We start from the raw sequence: 15,900 nt of genomic DNA on the forward strand, positions 1-15,900 counted from the left end.
AAGCAGATACGTTAGTTAATCAATTGGAACTCATTGTAATGTAATAAACAGTAAGTTGATTCATTGTTTGCATCCCTACTAGAAGCGAGTTCCTTGGTCGCTGAACCATTTGCTGTTTTTGTTATGCAGGTCAGTAAGGAGGAGATGACTGTGGTCTGGGCTCCACCTGAGAACGATGGAGGAAAGTCCATCACCGGCTACATTCTGGAGAGGAAGGAGAAGCGGGCGGTGCGCTGGGTGGCTTGCACGAAGAGCCCCATCTCTGAAAGACGCATGAAAGTGACAAACCTGATTCCAAACCATGAATACCAGTTCAGAGTGAAAGCAGAGAACGAAGTCGGCCTTGGAGAACCAAGCAAACCCTGCAGACCTGTTGCAGCCAAAGATCCTATTGGTTCGTTCAGCTCACCCTACAGTCTGGAATGTCTCCTCTTTGCTTTTCCATTCATCACTGTCTTATGTTTTCACCTTTACCTTCAGAACCACCTGGACCACCAGCAGGCCTGAAGGTTTCTGACAGCACAAAGACCTCCATTACCCTGTCCTGGTCTAAACCCGTGTATGACGGCGGCGCCCCCATTATTGGCTACAGCCTGGACTTGAGGCTGAAGAGCGACGCCGACCCAGAGAAACCCTCAGAGGGCTGGAAGAGAATCGATACCCGTGGCCCGCTGGTGATCACAGAGTTCACTATCGGCCAGTTGGATGAGAAACAGGAGTATGAGTTCAAAGTCTCCGCCCAAAACCAGGTGGGCTGGGGTCGCCACGCCTACCTGAAGGAGGCAGTGTCTCCCAAGGAGATCCTTGGTGAGTCTATGCACTTAAAAGGCCATATAATTGTGGAAACCTCGGACAAAAATGTGGAATTTAACAAACAAAATGTAATCCACAAAAAAAACAGAATTGGGGGATAATAGCAAGTTTTATGAAAATGACAGAAAACTTTTCTGTAGTTTTTGTCAGCACAAACAGTGGAAGTGCAAGAATTAGATGACTATTCATAAAGAAGCTAGTTAGCTAGCTGCAGTTAGTCATGTCTCCTAAATCTTTAACATTTAAATAAATAAGTGGAAGCGCCGGTTGAAGGTAATCATTCAAACATATATTCCTTTTGGAAAAGAATGAAACAAACTGCTCATTTTTGGTAAAGCAACGCAAACAGCTCAAAATAAAAAAAATTAACAATCATTACTTCAATGGAGACTCCTGTGACAAATGGAAAAAAAACAACAACAAATGTCCAGGTCATTATGGAACTGTGCACATTTTTTTACTTCTTAACTTTTATTTTAATTTGACAAATATTTCAGAGTTCAACTTTTAAAGCATTTTTAAAGGGAAAATTTTCTTTTATGTTAAAAACAAGATTCATTGTTTTGCACATACAGTGCAAAAACATAAGTATTTTTGTTGCACTTTTTAGTACAAATATCTTAGTACACTTGAGGTAAAATAAAATTCTTACAAGTAATTTTCAGCAAGATGTAGTGTCTCAATATTGAAAAAAAAAACATACTAGTTACACTGACAGATTATTTAATTTGTAACATGAAAAAATATCTTGCTATAAGTGAAATAATCTCCCAGTGGAAAAAGTATTTTTTTTCATCAATATTAAGGAATTATTAACTTGTAAGTGTAGTAAAATATGTGCACCAAAAGGTATTACATGAACTCACAGAGTTATTTGTGCTTTCATGACAACAGAGGCCCCTGAAATCGAGCTGGATGCCAGTTTGAGGAAAGGCCTCGCCGTCAGGGCTGGGTGTCCCATCCGGTTGTTTGCTGTGATCAGAGGAAGGCCGGCACCCAAGGTGACCTGGAAGCGCCTGGGTGTGGACAACGTCATACGCCGAGGTCACGTGGACCAGGTCGACACCATGTGCTTCCTGGTGATCCCTGAGAGCACCAGAGAGGATTCTGGGAGATATGCATTGACTCTGTCCAACTCGGCTGGAGAGAAAGCAGTGTATGTCCGAGTCAAAGTTCTTGGTAAGAACAGGAAGCCATTGGAAAGGCTCAAACTGTTGCTTGTCTTATAGACTCGTTGCATGTTATTGTTCACATCTGGAAATTTCACGCATGCACATAACACAAAAGGGCAAAAAGACGATTTTTTTACTTTCCATACATGGTCGTGTTGTCGCGATAGAACAATTTTGTTAACAAAATGAAACCTGGAGATGTAGGTATTAATAATTCAGCTCAGTGCATCACAACAAAGGTAAAATAACAGAAAACCATTGAAGAACAACTCAGAGACACTTTTTTCTTGCTCTCTGTGTCGGTTACGCTGCACACAGACCTGTTAGTATGACAACTCCACTAATGTATCAAGATTCAATACGAAAAACAAAAACATTTCCAACACAAACAACAAAACATTCAGTCTGTTACAGTTCTATGTTTTTAAGCTTTATGTTTATTTTGTAATTATTAATAAGTGATCGTCTGAACACAGCGGTGCTAGATTAGCTAATTTAAACATGTTGATCTGTCACAGAGTTCAGTCTGTGGGTCGGATTCTTTTTCTTGTTTTTAATGGAACCAAAACTCACCAAATTCACCAAACCTTAACATCTACATGTTAAGGTTTTCAAAGTCAAGTTAGCATAACTGACCTACTTCCCTTTTTTCAATTAAAACTTTTTTCTAATTGTATTATTGACAGTTTGATCCACAGAAACCATGGCGTCCTTTTTTCTTTTATATGTCATGCATAGGTTTAAGTTTTAACATGGTATGATGACAACCAATGATTGTCATCGTCAGCAAATAGCTTCTTGCCCTCTAGCAGGTAGCCAGGCGGAAGGATTTTGGACACGGGATGACACATTGCACTTGTCTATAAAATATACCTGATCTTTATCAACTAAATTGATTTCTAACTCTATCTAGACACTCCTGGTCCGGTTGGCGGCTTGGACGCTACCAACATAACTAAGACAACCGCTCAACTCTCCTGGTTGCCTCCGGAAAATGATGGTGGCAGCCCCATTATTAATTACATTGTGGAGAAACGGGAAGTGGATAGAAAGACTTGGACCAAATGCATAGAGGACCTGAAGAAAACCAGCTTCAAGGTGACCAGCATGACGCCAGGCATCGAGTATTACTTCAGAGTCATGGCGTGCAACAAATATGGAATTGGAGTTCCTCAGGATTCTCCCAGGTCCTATCTGGCTGTGGATCCTATAAGTGAGTATGGCCTACAAAAAATTATGTGGATTGATTTTATTTATTTAATTTTTGTCTAATAATTGCCTACATTTAAATCAAGGTGAGCCGGACCCACCTAAGAAGATGGATGTGTTGGAGATTTCAAAGAACAGTGCCACGTTGGGCTGGCTGAAGCCCCTCAGAGACGGAGGAGCTAAGATCAACGGTTATGTCGTTGATTATCAGGAAGAGGGAGCTCCCGAGGACAAGTGGACACCTTACTCTGTCGTCAAAGATCTGACCATTGTGGTGGTTGGTCTGAAAGAAGGAATGAAGTACAAGTTCAGAGTGGCAGCAAGGAACTCAGTCGGAGTAAGCTTGGCTCGCGAGGCGGAGGGAGTGTTTGAGGTCAAGGAGCAGCTCAGTAAGTAGATCAGCTTATCTGCAAAATAACAGATTCTTGTGAACACTGGTTTAATTGTCGCTGCTCCTCATGTAGCAACCTCAGCGAACCCCAACCCATTACCTAGCAACCCAAACTGAGCTCCAACACGTTTGATCAGCTGGTTTTACTGCTGTATGTTCTATACAATGGCTGCTGGAAAACACAAGTGTTTTGTTGTTGACTTACTATCCAGAAACCACTTACTGCAATCTTGTTGATTGTGCAGGAGGCTCCACTTCTGTTTTTCTTTGATGCATCATTGCATCTGTTTGCAGCCATTTTCATGTATGTGTGTAAACGTTGGGGCATGGTAAGCAGCAGATTATTGGCGTAAAATTTCCAGAAAATTTACTCAAATAAGAGTAACAATATTTCATAATAAAGTAACAAAAGTAAAAGTAAAAAGTAGACCTATCCAAACCTGTCAGAGGAAGCATAATAGGTCACCTATAATATTTTCTTTGCTTTCAGTGGCTCCAAAGATCATCATGCCCGAGATTGTTACGGTGAGGGCCGGATCGAAAATGGTGATTGAGGGCATTGTGGCTGGTAAACCGGCTCCTTTCTGCAAGTGGAAGCAGGGCAACGAGGACGTACTGACCTCAGATCGCCTGTCGGTCGTAAAGACTCTGACAACCTGTACCCTCATCATCAAGAATGTGAACAGAAAGGACAGCGGCTACTACAGCCTGTCTGCCGAGAACAGCACCGGCAAGGTCAACCAGATCCTCAGATGCATCGTCCAGGGTCAGCTAAAGCACCCGTCACTGCTTCTGACAACATAGCATTGACATATTTAAATTATTTAATCGATAACAACGTCCTCTCCATTTCTCAGACATCCCTGGACCTCCAAGTGGCCCTCTGGAGATCTCAGAATTGGATATTGATGCTTGCACGCTGCTCTGGAACTCCCCGGAGGAAGATGGGGGCAGCAACATCACCAACTACATTGTGGAGAAGTGTGACATCAGCCAGGGTGACTGGATCACCGTTTCAGTTTCCTGCACCAAGACCAGCTTCCGAATGACCAAACTTACAACTGGAAAGGAGTACTGGTTCAGGGTCCGGGCTGAGAACAAGTCCGGCATCTCTGAGCCCCTCTACTCTGAGAAGATGATTGCCAGATATCCGTTTGGTGAGTTTCTTTCATTGTAAGGTGAATAGGGGTAAGATGAACCATTTTATATCCAACTAATCATTGGAATATTTGATAAATCAATTACTTGTGTAATTGTTAGTTATAGCCCTCGTAGTAAGTTTATGGCCAAATGGCTCAATTTACCTCAAAGCTACAATTTTGACTTTATGTCTTTGATTTATGACCTCATATTGTAGCTCTATATATAAAGCAAATTTAAAATATTTACTAAGGTCTAAAGTCAGTTACTATGAAATTTATGCTAGACTAAAATCCTTTTCAAGAGTGAAAAAATTTTTTTTAAGAAATAAAAATCTACTAAACACTTTACCCAGGAGGTTTGGCCACATAATCAAATGTTTTTTTTATTGTTTTCTAGTGACTCAACTTTCCTACCTTTTCAGATGTGATGTTATGTTTTAACGTTTTGGGGTTTTTTTCTCCTAGATCCTCCAAGTGAACCCAGAAACCTGCAGATCAACAAGATCAACAAGGACTTTGTCATTCTGTCTTGGGAGCGTCCCAGCAGTGACGGTGGAAGCCCCATCACTGGTTTCTGCATAGAGAAGAAGGAGAGGAACAGCCTGCTGTGGGTGAAGGCTAACGAGTCTGTGGTCAAAGCCACGCAGTACACCTGCACCGGCCTCATCGAGGGCCTGGAGTACACCTTCAGGGTGTCGGCCTACAACATGGCTGGACAGGGAAAACCCTGCAAACAGACCGACTTCATCACCGCCAGAACTGCAATTGGTAAATAAATTTGTTCTTACCTCAGTTTCTAATTAGAAAAAGAAAAGGCCAGCAATTGTTTTTTTTATTTCAATAGAATGTCAGCGCAAAATCAAACAAAACTATATAGAGAATATGACTATCATGTTCATACAATATAAATTTGTGCAAATATTTTCTCACTATAACAACTTAAATGTCTTCTTTGGTAGCATAATGCATTGTAACATGAATTATTCTTCCAGATTAATCATTAAGTTACTTCATTATTGTTGATTACTTTTATGCTTATTTTTAGTAAATATAAATGATGATGTATGATCTGTTGGGATATTTTCAGTGGCGTGCTCAGACATTTTGGGGGTCAGGTGCTCATGAGGTAAAATGGGAACCTTAGTAAAGAGATTTCTTTAAAAGGAAAAGCTTGAACATCATATTGTTTAAAATCAATAACCAAATGCTGTCTTGTACGACGGAGTGTTAGGGCCACGCTAATAAAATAGAAAACTAAAATCCTGAGAATAAAGTCATAAACTTACCAGAATAAAGTCAACATTATAAAATAAAGTTGTATGAAAAGGAAATCTTAATATTATGGCCTTATTTTCCTCCTAGTGTTAATATGTGCACAATCCTGCATACATTACCAGCTGGGTTGAAGTAAGTGCTCTAGGATTGTGGCAAGGATAACCCAAACAAGTCTGGTTTCGCTTTAGATTCATCATTTAAAATTCATGTTAAAGAGGATCAAAACCAGACAACATTGCTCATGTGAAACCCTTCTATTTTCCTTCCAGACCCACCAGGTAAACCCGAAGCAATGGATGTGACCAAGAACTCTGTCTCATTGGTCTGGAGCCGTCCCAAACATGACGGTGGCAGCAAGCTGATTGGCTACCATGTGGAATACACTAAGGTGCCAGAGGACAAATGGACTTGCTGCAATGCCAACTGCATGAACATCCGGACTGAGAGCTACGTGGTTCAGGGCCTGGAGGAGGGTCAGAGGTACCAGTTCAGAGTCATTGCCAAGACTGCCATCAACGTCAGCCTCCCGTCTGAGGTGTCGGATCCCATTGCTGTCATTGCTGAGAATGGTACGGTTCTGCTCAACATTAAACCCGTAAAGAACAAATCAGATCCAATGGCGGGTCTTGAACTTCCTCCCTCTGTCTGCTGTACAGTTCCTCCCCGCGTTGAACTGGGCGTCAACATGAAGAGCCTCATTGTGGTAAAGGCAGGCGACAACGTCTTCCTGGATGCTGAGGTTCACGGCAAACCCCTGCCTAAGGTGAGCTGGAAGAAAGACGGTGCGCCACTGGTGATCACAGAGGGAATGAAGGCAACGCAGAAGAAACACGTTCATCTGCTGGAGCTCTACTCAGTCACCAGGAAGGAGACTGGAGACTACACCGTCCTCGCTGAAAACCTGAGTGGTAGCAAGTATGCCACCATTAAGGTCAAGGTGCTGGGTAAGCTGCAGTAAAAACAGTGATGTTAATGGTGTGATTAATCGTTATTAATCGATTACTGATTGCTCCCTTAGGGTTGTGTAATTCCAATTATTTGTTCTTCATAAAGATTTTATTGTGGACTCCCTAACTGTTTGTGGGGTCCCTTAGCTTTTAAAATAACTTTGTATCATTTTGCCTGGAGTTAATTAAATAAAATCCATGTTTAGGATTATAGAAGAAGCAAGTACAAATATTTACAAAATGTTCCATTTTTGTATCCAATTAATCATCAGAATAATCAATAACCAAAATAATCCTTAGTTTCAGCCCTACTGAAAAGCTCAACAAGCCTTAAATGCATTCATATTTGAAATTCAACCTTTCTTCTTCCTGCTCTGCAGACAAACCCGGCCCTCCAGCCTCAATAAAAATCGCCAAAGTGTTTGCTGACCGTGTGAAGATTCGCTGGGAGCCTCCACTCGCAGATGGAGGATCTGAAATCACCAACTACATTATTGAGAAGCGTGAAACCAGCAGGGCCAACTGGGCGCTGGTAACCGCTAACATCCACGGCCACATCACCGACTGCTCAGTGGAAAAGCTCATCGAGGGTCATGAGTACCAGTTCAGAGTGAGTGCTGAGAACCAGTACGGTGTGGGAGACGCCACCATGACTGACGCCGTAACCGTGAAGAACCCATACGGTAAGAATACATTTTTCTATTTTTGTTTGTATGAGTAAAACTGTTTATCTGAAAATCTTTGCAGACAGAATATATGAATGTCTTAATGTAAGTTTTAGTTGAACCCAGAAAGACCATCATTGGGGAATATATATAAAATATAATGCAATTTTCTGTACCCTCCTCCTGACTGATACTTGTCTTTTGATGCTTTTTAAACTTTATTTTAAGTTTGAAATGCTCTCTTAATAGCTCTATGTTGTTTTTTCTTACAGTGTGAATACCTTTTTAAATTTCAAATATGACATTTGAACAATTTGAAACCACTTGCTCCATTGTTTTTGGTTGTGCAGGAGGCTCCATTTCTGCTTTTCAAATATGTATTACTGTATAATTGCACATCTAATTTAAATTCCCTTTGGGATCAACCTAGTATTTTTTAATTGAATTTGAATTGAATGGGTTTGTAGGTATTTTTATTTTTAGTTGAATTGGAGGGACTTGACCCGCAGCAGCTTTTTTGTATTTAAAGTGACAAGACACTTTATAGGTTTTGTATTGCCTACAAAACTGTCCTTTCCTGTTCAAGGAAGCATAATAGGTGTCAGTTCAGAGATGCTTGTCAATCTGGTCTTCAGTATGACCAGTATGGATCAGTATGTCCACATCTGATGGAAGAGACTCTCATGCCTTTATCTCTTCCATCAGATGTTCCTGGGCCATGTGAGCCACCGGTCATTACCAACATCACCAAGGACTCCATGACAGTCAGCTGGAAAGCCCCCGCCAATGACGGCAAAGCTCCCATCCTGGGTTACCTGGTGGAGAAGCGTGAGGCCACAGAGTTGGCCTGGGCTAAGGTTAACCGCCGACCCGTTATCGACAGAACCATCAAGGCAGTTCAGCTGACCGAAGGCTCAGAGTACGAATTCAGAGTCATCGCCTTGAACAAGGCCGGCCTGGGCAAACCCAGCGATCCGTCCAACGCCGCTCTGGCTGTTGACCCCGTCTGTGAGTGTCTGATTGGCAGAAAACCGTAACTGAAAATATCCCTGATGTTTGTCAGACTTATAAGCTTTGTGTGTTATTCTTAAGATCCGCCTGGCCCACCTGCGTTCCCCAAGGTGGTGGACTCTACCAAGCATTCGATCAGCCTCAGCTGGACCAAACCAGCTTACGATGGTGGCTGTGAGATCATTGGATATCTGGTGGAGTGCAAGCAAGCCGACGCCGAGGAGTGGACCAAGTGCAACGTCCCGAAGAAACTCCAGGCCACCAAATTCGTGGTGACCAGCCTGATGGAAAACACAGAGTACCAGTTCAGAGTCATTGCCGTCAACAAGATTGGCTACAGCGACCCCAGCGAGGTTCCTGGAAACCACATGGCCAAGGACATCCTGAGTACGTTCATCAGATGTTTGTTGTGTGTAGGCCTGTCACAATAAGTAATAAGTCAATTAATCATGATAAATTAAAATGAGCTCTGTCATTGAAAAGCCGCTATTTTGAAAAACACTGGAAGCATTTGACACCCAGTATGAAGTAGTTAGTTTGCACTATCCGTCACTTTGCCTGTTTTCCCTGCCTAAGCTGAATTTGAAATGCAGTTTTGATACTGAGACTTTATAATCCATTTGGATTCTTGTTTTGTTTTTTCTTTTGTATATTTAAAATGTTTTCCAGTCCCAGTGTTAAATATTCTTTAGAAATTACAATTTTTTTTTTTTTATCTTTGAGTGAGTATATTTGCATTTACAAGCCATTATTATTATTATATTAGTTGAAAAGAGTCTCAAAATGACAATATTATAGTTTATTGCAATAATTTCTGGGACAATTTATTGTCTGTAAAATGACTTAAAGGTGGGGTAGCCAACATATTTTAATAATCTGTCTCTCTGCAGTTGCCCCTGAAGGTGAGCTGGATGCTGATCTGAGGAAGGCTTTGGTTCTGCGAGCCGGCATCACCATGAGGCTGTACGTCCCGCTGAGGGGACGCCCGGCGCCCAAGGTGACATGGACAAAGGTGGACGCCAACCTGAAGGAGAGGCAGGGCCTGCTGATCAAGACGTCCGACTGGGACACCCTGCTAATGATTGAGGACATTAACAGATATGATGCAGGCAAATATGTCCTGTCTCTGGAGAATAGCAGTGGATCTAAGAGCTACACCATCATTGTTAAAGTCCTCGGTAAGGGTTTGTCTGAGTACACACACTGCAAACAGTTAGGGTTTAATCAGAGGCGTTGCACTACAGTGAATAAATGTAAACCTGGATTTGTTTTGAACTGTTGTTAAAAAAGAGCAGTTACAGAAACACATTTATGTTAAGCTTCAACAAATATGATTACACTACAAAAACACAAAATCTTCCCAAGTATTTTTGTCTAGTTTGTAGTGCAAATATCTCACTATACTTAGCATAAAACAAACTGACTTGCAAATATCTTTTCAGCAAGATATAGGAATAATATATTGCTAAAAAGAAAGTACCAGTTCTACAGGCAGATTATTTCACAAGATCAACAAAATACCTTGTTAAAAGTTAAATAATCTGCAAGTGAAACTAGAATTTTCTTTTTCAACAATGTTGAAGAATTATTGACTAAAAACAACCTCCTATAAGTAATTGAAAAGTTACTTGCAAGTTAGTTTTGTTTTATTTCAAGTCCACTAGAAAATAAAGTACTTGGAAAGATTTTGTGCTTTTGTACTAGATCCCTGAAGGTGTGTTTATTTTTATCTGACACCAAGACGTCCATAACAGATCGTTAATTACGGCAAGTTATAAGGTGTAGCCTTCATGAAATCAAATCTATGAAATCAAATCGCCTGTCAGTGGTCATAATGTTGTGCTCATTTAATGCATGTAACCTAATGTAAATTAAAATGACCATTTAGGTTTCTATTTTTATTACTTTGATACCCTGATCAGCTGACTAAAGTTTTCTGCTGCTCCTCCCCACTCAGACTCACCTGGACCACCTGCCAACCTGACTGTGAAGGAGACCTCCAGGACCCACGCCTGGATAAGCTGGGAGCCACCGCTGATCGATGGTGGAAGTCCAGTAAAAAGCTACGTTGTGGAGAAACGTTTGGCTGAGAGGAAGGCGTGGACCTGCGTCTCCGCTGAGTGCCACAAGACTTCCTTCAGGATCACCAATCTGGAGCCGGGTCAAGCATACTGCTTCAGAGTTCTGGCTGAAAACGCTTATGGCATCGGAGAGGGCTGCGAGACGGCAGGCAGCGTCCGGGCCTCCGGTAACGATTTATTATACTTCAGATAAGCGATTTTAGTCGTCCATCTGAATCCAAAATTATTCATTCAATCAGAAACGTACATTAAAAATTTGGATGTGGAATTAATTTTAGTAATTTAAAGGACAATTAAGCCATTAAAGAGGTGACGTATTATACAAAATTCACATTTTGACATATACAAAATTCACATTTTGACATTTTTACACTTCCATTTTGAACCCATTATCTACCATCCCCAGCGGGGTTACTAGGTCTGTCACCTAGTAACCCAAGCTGAGCTCCATCATGATTGGTCAGCTGGTTTTATGTGCTGTACAAGACGAGTGTTTTGATGTTGACTTACCATTCAAAAACCACCTGTTGCATTCTCGTTGGCTGTGCAGGAGGTTAAACTTCTGCTTTTCAAAAATGTATGTACGGTTGTACCTTCTTCGGAGGTTTCTGTGTGATTTCTTTTAGCAGTTCTTGGTGCACCGCCACCACAGGCGAGTTGGTGAACAGGTTTTTCAATTAGTTTGGTTCGTTTGACACAGTGCAGTGTGAAAGCGAACCACACCAGCTTAATAATAAATGTTGCAATTTTGGTCCCAAATCGAGTGGCATCTACCAGTCTATCAGGTAGAAAACACCCAAAGAGTTTCATGTTCCATTCAGATCTAAAAGAAAATACATTCATATGTCTTCACATTTGGAGGTTTCTTTGTATTCAAGTTTCTTAAGAGCTATGCACTGGAACTAATATAATTCTGTTCTTATCAGAAAATACACTTTAACCTTTTCTAAATCCACTTTTGCAGAACAACCTGGTCCAGTGACAGACTTCAGAGCCCAAAAGACCACCAAAGACTCTATTACATTGAGCTGGAAGAAACCCATTAGTGATGGCGGAAGCTACATTACCTCTTACATCCTGGAGCAGAGCGAAGGAGAGGAGAAATGGAAGGAGATTATGAAGGGCAAGAACACCAGTCACACCATCAGTGAGCTGGCAGATGGCAAGGAGTATTTATTCCGGGCCAAGGCCCTCAACGAGTCTGGAGAAGGGCCACCAACTGAGCTCACTGCTGTTGCCAAGGACCAGTTTGGTAAGGAACCCATCTGGTTAGCCTTCATGACATACACATTTTTTTAAAGGGGTAGTATTATGTAAAGTCAACTTTTTAAAGCTTTACATCATGTTATAATGTTATTCCCTTTTCAAAAACATACCTGGAGTGTTGCCTTGCTTCTTTCATTCATGTTTGAGAAATTCTTTAATCACTGTGGTAACCAATCGGCTGTGTAAAACACCTGGGTGGACATAGCCTCTCCTTTGAGATGCAGCTCCTCTTTAGTGTTGCAGTTTCTGAGCTCCTCCACTCAGCTCCTTCAGACTAGCAGCAATTACCAAACACCTAATTGAGCTCATTGTAGGAGCTGCTTCTCAGTGAAATGCTGGTAAAAACATTGTTAAAGGTTTAATAGAGGAGCAATGTTGTGATGAATTCCTGAAGGCAGAGTCAGAAAAAGAAGGAGTTTCTTAAAGAGACAGAAGCCCAATTTCAAGGCGTTAAATGAAATGACCTGATATGACATGACACAGACAGACGGAGTTTGAATCAAGCAGGCAACCCACCAATTGCAGGGCGAACTCCTATCGTCGCCTTATAAAATCACAAAGTCACATTTCTTCAAGGTCATGTGATATATGTACCATTTTTATAGCACAATCATGGATTCTTGATTGTACTATAAAGTGGCACTAAGTGACTGAAAAATACACCATACTGCCCCTTTAAATGCACTTACACGATTTTCTATGCCAAAAAATAATTTCTTATAGAAAAGTTTTTAACATCAATTGGTAACATTTCAGTGCTGCCTGACTGCAACTTGAGCAGTCTTCATGATGGTTGCTGCGTGGTGAAGGAGGGCACCACCATGCGCATCAACATCCCTGTCATTGGAGTGCCTCACCCTACCGCCACCTGGAAGAAGGGCGACATGGGACTTGGTGACACTGGCCGTATATGTGTTGAGGCCTCCCAGGGCATTACCACTCTACTGGTCAGAGACTGCCAGAGAGGAGATGCAGATACCTACACCATCAATGTCAGGAATAGCGCAGGCTCAAAGGACTGCAAGTTCCAGTTGAAGGTCGTTGGAAAGCCCGGATTATGCACTGGACCCATCAAGTTTGACGAGATAACTGCTGATGGCATCACCCTGGAGTGGGCACCGCCTAAAGACGATGGAGGTGCAGAGGTGTCCAATTACATCGTTGAGAAGAGGAGGACAACAGACAACAAATGGGCCACGGTGGCTTCAGCCATCCAGAAGACCACCATGAGGGTGATCAGACTCCACGATGGAATAGAGTACATCTTCAGAGTGTGTGCTGAGAATAAGTACGGCATCGGAGAGTTCCTGAGGTCTAACCCAGTCATTGCCCAGCATCCTTTCAGTGAGTACAACTCTGGTCTTAAAAACTTTACTTGAAAAATCCTTTGATTTCTCTTTTTAATTACTGTAAATGTCAGTCTAGTTTTTGTAAATGGTTTGACAGGTAATAAGATATTCAAATGACTTTCATATAGTTAAAATGGATATTCTCTGATCCAGAATTGTTTGATTCTGATTAGACCGAGGATTATTGAGTTCCAATCCAATTCAATTATTTAAATATCTGCAGATACAGACATGATCTAACCATGAGATTGATAATTACAATAAGCCTCAGCTTGTGTTAATGCTCTTTCCATGTTATATGATATACAGTACACTTACATTTGGATCAGTGACCTCAGGGCAATATTCAAATATCAGTGTAGTATGACAGGCAGCATTTGAATAAAAGACTAATTAATTTGATTAATGTTGAAAGGTACAGCCTGAAAATTTAGTGTTTAAATTTTTTTGATGGTAAAAGTAATTGGTATTATGAAGTAATCTTAAATGCTTTTGTTACAGTAAGCAGGTCTTGTGTTTTTATGTATAAAATTTGAGTGAATTAACTGATCTTTTATCTTTCCTCAAGATGTACCTGAGGCGCCAGCTCCTCCTGAGATTCTGAGCATTCGACATGAGTCAGCCATTCTGACTTGGGCTGATCCAAAAGACTCTGGTGGCTCCCCAATCACTGGTAAAATACTGTTATTCATCTCTGTAATTAGGTAATCGAGTGTCATCAATCATCATTAATTATATTTTTTGGGGTTTTTTTCAGGGTATCACCTTGAGTTTAAGGAGAGAAACAGCCTGATGTGGAAGCGAGCTAGTAAGACTCCTTTGAGAGTAAAGGAGTGTAGAGTTACGGGTCTCGTTGAAGGACTAGAGTATGAGTTCAGGGTGATGGCTATGAATGTGGCCGGCCTTGGAAAGGCAAGCAAAGTTACTGAGGCTGTTGTCGCCCTTGATCCTATTGGTGAGTCCAAACCATTTTCTTAAAGTTATAAATTACACATAGGAAGCTTTCTGTTTTTATTGTAAATGCCTGAATTAAATTGCAGTGGCTTTGCTTTATTTCACGTCTATTTTTTTTTTCCAGATCCACCTGGTAAACCAGATGTGATTAATGTTACCAGGAACACAGTCACTCTAATTTGGACTACTCCTAAATATGATGGTGGCTATAAGCTGACTGGCTATATGGTGGAGAAACTTGAGGCTGGTGGAAAGGCATGGATGAAGGCCAATCACGTGAACATCCAGAGCTGTGCTTTCACCGTTACAGACCTGACAGAAGGAGCTCAGTATCAGTTTAGAATCAGGGCCAAGAATGCTGCTGGTGCTGTCAGTGTTCCCTCAGAGACCACTGAATCACTGACCTGCAAGGATGAGTATGGTATGTAGCTTAAAATTTAAGACTTGTGCAACTTCAGGTTTTAAAAATCAATGTTTTAAATGTACAATTATTATTCAACAACTTCCTGTTTCTTAACAGAGCCTCCATCTATCACTCTTGACCAAGAGATGAAGGAGGTTGTGTCTGTCAAGGCAGGAGACACAATTGTTATCTCAGCTGCAAAGATTGTGGGCAAACCTCCCCCAACTGCTTTCTGGTCCAAGGGGGGTCGTGAATTCAAGAACTCTGACATTGTCACTGTAACTAGCACTCCAACCTCTTCAACCCTTTCTATCAAGTATGCAAGCCGGAAGAATACTGGAGAGTACACAATTAATGCTAGTAACCCATTTGGTATTAAGGAAGAACACATTAAAGTAAAGGTCCTAGATGTTCCTGGACCACCAGGCCCTATTGAAGTCAGTAACATTTCAGCTGAGAAGTGTACCCTGACCTGGCTTCCACCTGAAGAGGACGGAGGCTCCTCTATCAAGTCCTACATCCTTGAGAAGAGAGAGACTAGCCGCTTGCAGTGGACCAAAGTTGCGGAAAATATTATGGACTGCAGACATGTAGCCAGTAAACTGATCAAGGGCAATGAGTACATCTTTAGAGCGTGTGCTATAAACCAGTATGGCACAGGAGACTCTAGCCTGTCTGGTCCCGTCAAAATGGCTGACAGCTTTGGTAAGTTTACCTTGTGGAAGAATAAAGTTAAAAAATACTGACATTGAAATGTTGGAAATATTTTTTTTTCACTGCAATTTTTTTTTCCTTAGGTCCACCAGGTCCACCCTCAGCTCCAGAGGTAGATAATGTCAGTCGGAATGCTGTTACCATTTCATGGAAGAGACCTGTACAGGATGGAGGAAGTGACATTAGAGGATATTGTGTAGAAAGGAAAGAAAAAAGAGGAATGAGATGGGTGAGAGCCTGCAAGAGGACAGTTCCTGACCTTCGCTTCAAGGTGCAAGGCCTGAGTGAGGGAGTAGAGTATGAGTTTAGAGTCACTGCTGAGAATAAAGCTGGATTTGGGCCGCCAAGTGAGCCATCGCGCCCTGTAATGACAAAGGATATTGTATGTAAGTAAAGAAGACTTTGCAACCAACCTTTAAAGCAAGTAGAAATATAGCATTACCAAAGAATTTATATAGGAATTTATATGACTTCCATCTGAAAATGCTTTCATTAACTTTACTAACCT

The 15,900-nt window shown here is 41.4% G+C and overlaps 1 protein-coding gene across 1 annotated transcript in view; it reads left to right on the top strand.

The window, feature by feature from the left end:
* LOC102219802 (titin-like) overlaps positions 1-15,900 on the top strand; it is a 215,207-nt gene that overhangs the window by 152,979 nt on the left and 46,328 nt on the right. Inside the window, exons 149-170 of the mRNA XM_023337148.1 lie at positions 130-394; positions 481-807; positions 1,708-1,992; positions 2,899-3,198; positions 3,281-3,583; positions 4,076-4,351; positions 4,443-4,742; positions 5,193-5,495; positions 6,272-6,571; positions 6,659-6,946; positions 7,330-7,632; positions 8,320-8,622; positions 8,707-9,012; positions 9,516-9,803; positions 10,583-10,873; positions 11,671-11,958; positions 12,729-13,316; positions 13,890-13,994; positions 14,079-14,276; positions 14,400-14,696; positions 14,796-15,383; positions 15,476-15,778. Coding sequence (XP_023192916.1) covers positions 130-394; positions 481-807; positions 1,708-1,992; positions 2,899-3,198; positions 3,281-3,583; positions 4,076-4,351; positions 4,443-4,742; positions 5,193-5,495; positions 6,272-6,571; positions 6,659-6,946; positions 7,330-7,632; positions 8,320-8,622; positions 8,707-9,012; positions 9,516-9,803; positions 10,583-10,873; positions 11,671-11,958; positions 12,729-13,316; positions 13,890-13,994; positions 14,079-14,276; positions 14,400-14,696; positions 14,796-15,383; positions 15,476-15,778 — 6,805 coding nt within the window. The remainder of the gene's footprint in view (positions 1-129; positions 395-480; positions 808-1,707; positions 1,993-2,898; positions 3,199-3,280; positions 3,584-4,075; positions 4,352-4,442; positions 4,743-5,192; positions 5,496-6,271; positions 6,572-6,658; positions 6,947-7,329; positions 7,633-8,319; positions 8,623-8,706; positions 9,013-9,515; positions 9,804-10,582; positions 10,874-11,670; positions 11,959-12,728; positions 13,317-13,889; positions 13,995-14,078; positions 14,277-14,399; positions 14,697-14,795; positions 15,384-15,475; positions 15,779-15,900) is intronic.

Source organism: Xiphophorus maculatus, chromosome 7 (genome assembly GCF_002775205.1).
Source record: "Xiphophorus maculatus strain JP 163 A chromosome 7, X_maculatus-5.0-male, whole genome shotgun sequence".
Lineage (NCBI taxonomy): Eukaryota > Metazoa > Chordata > Actinopteri > Cyprinodontiformes > Poeciliidae > Xiphophorus > Xiphophorus maculatus.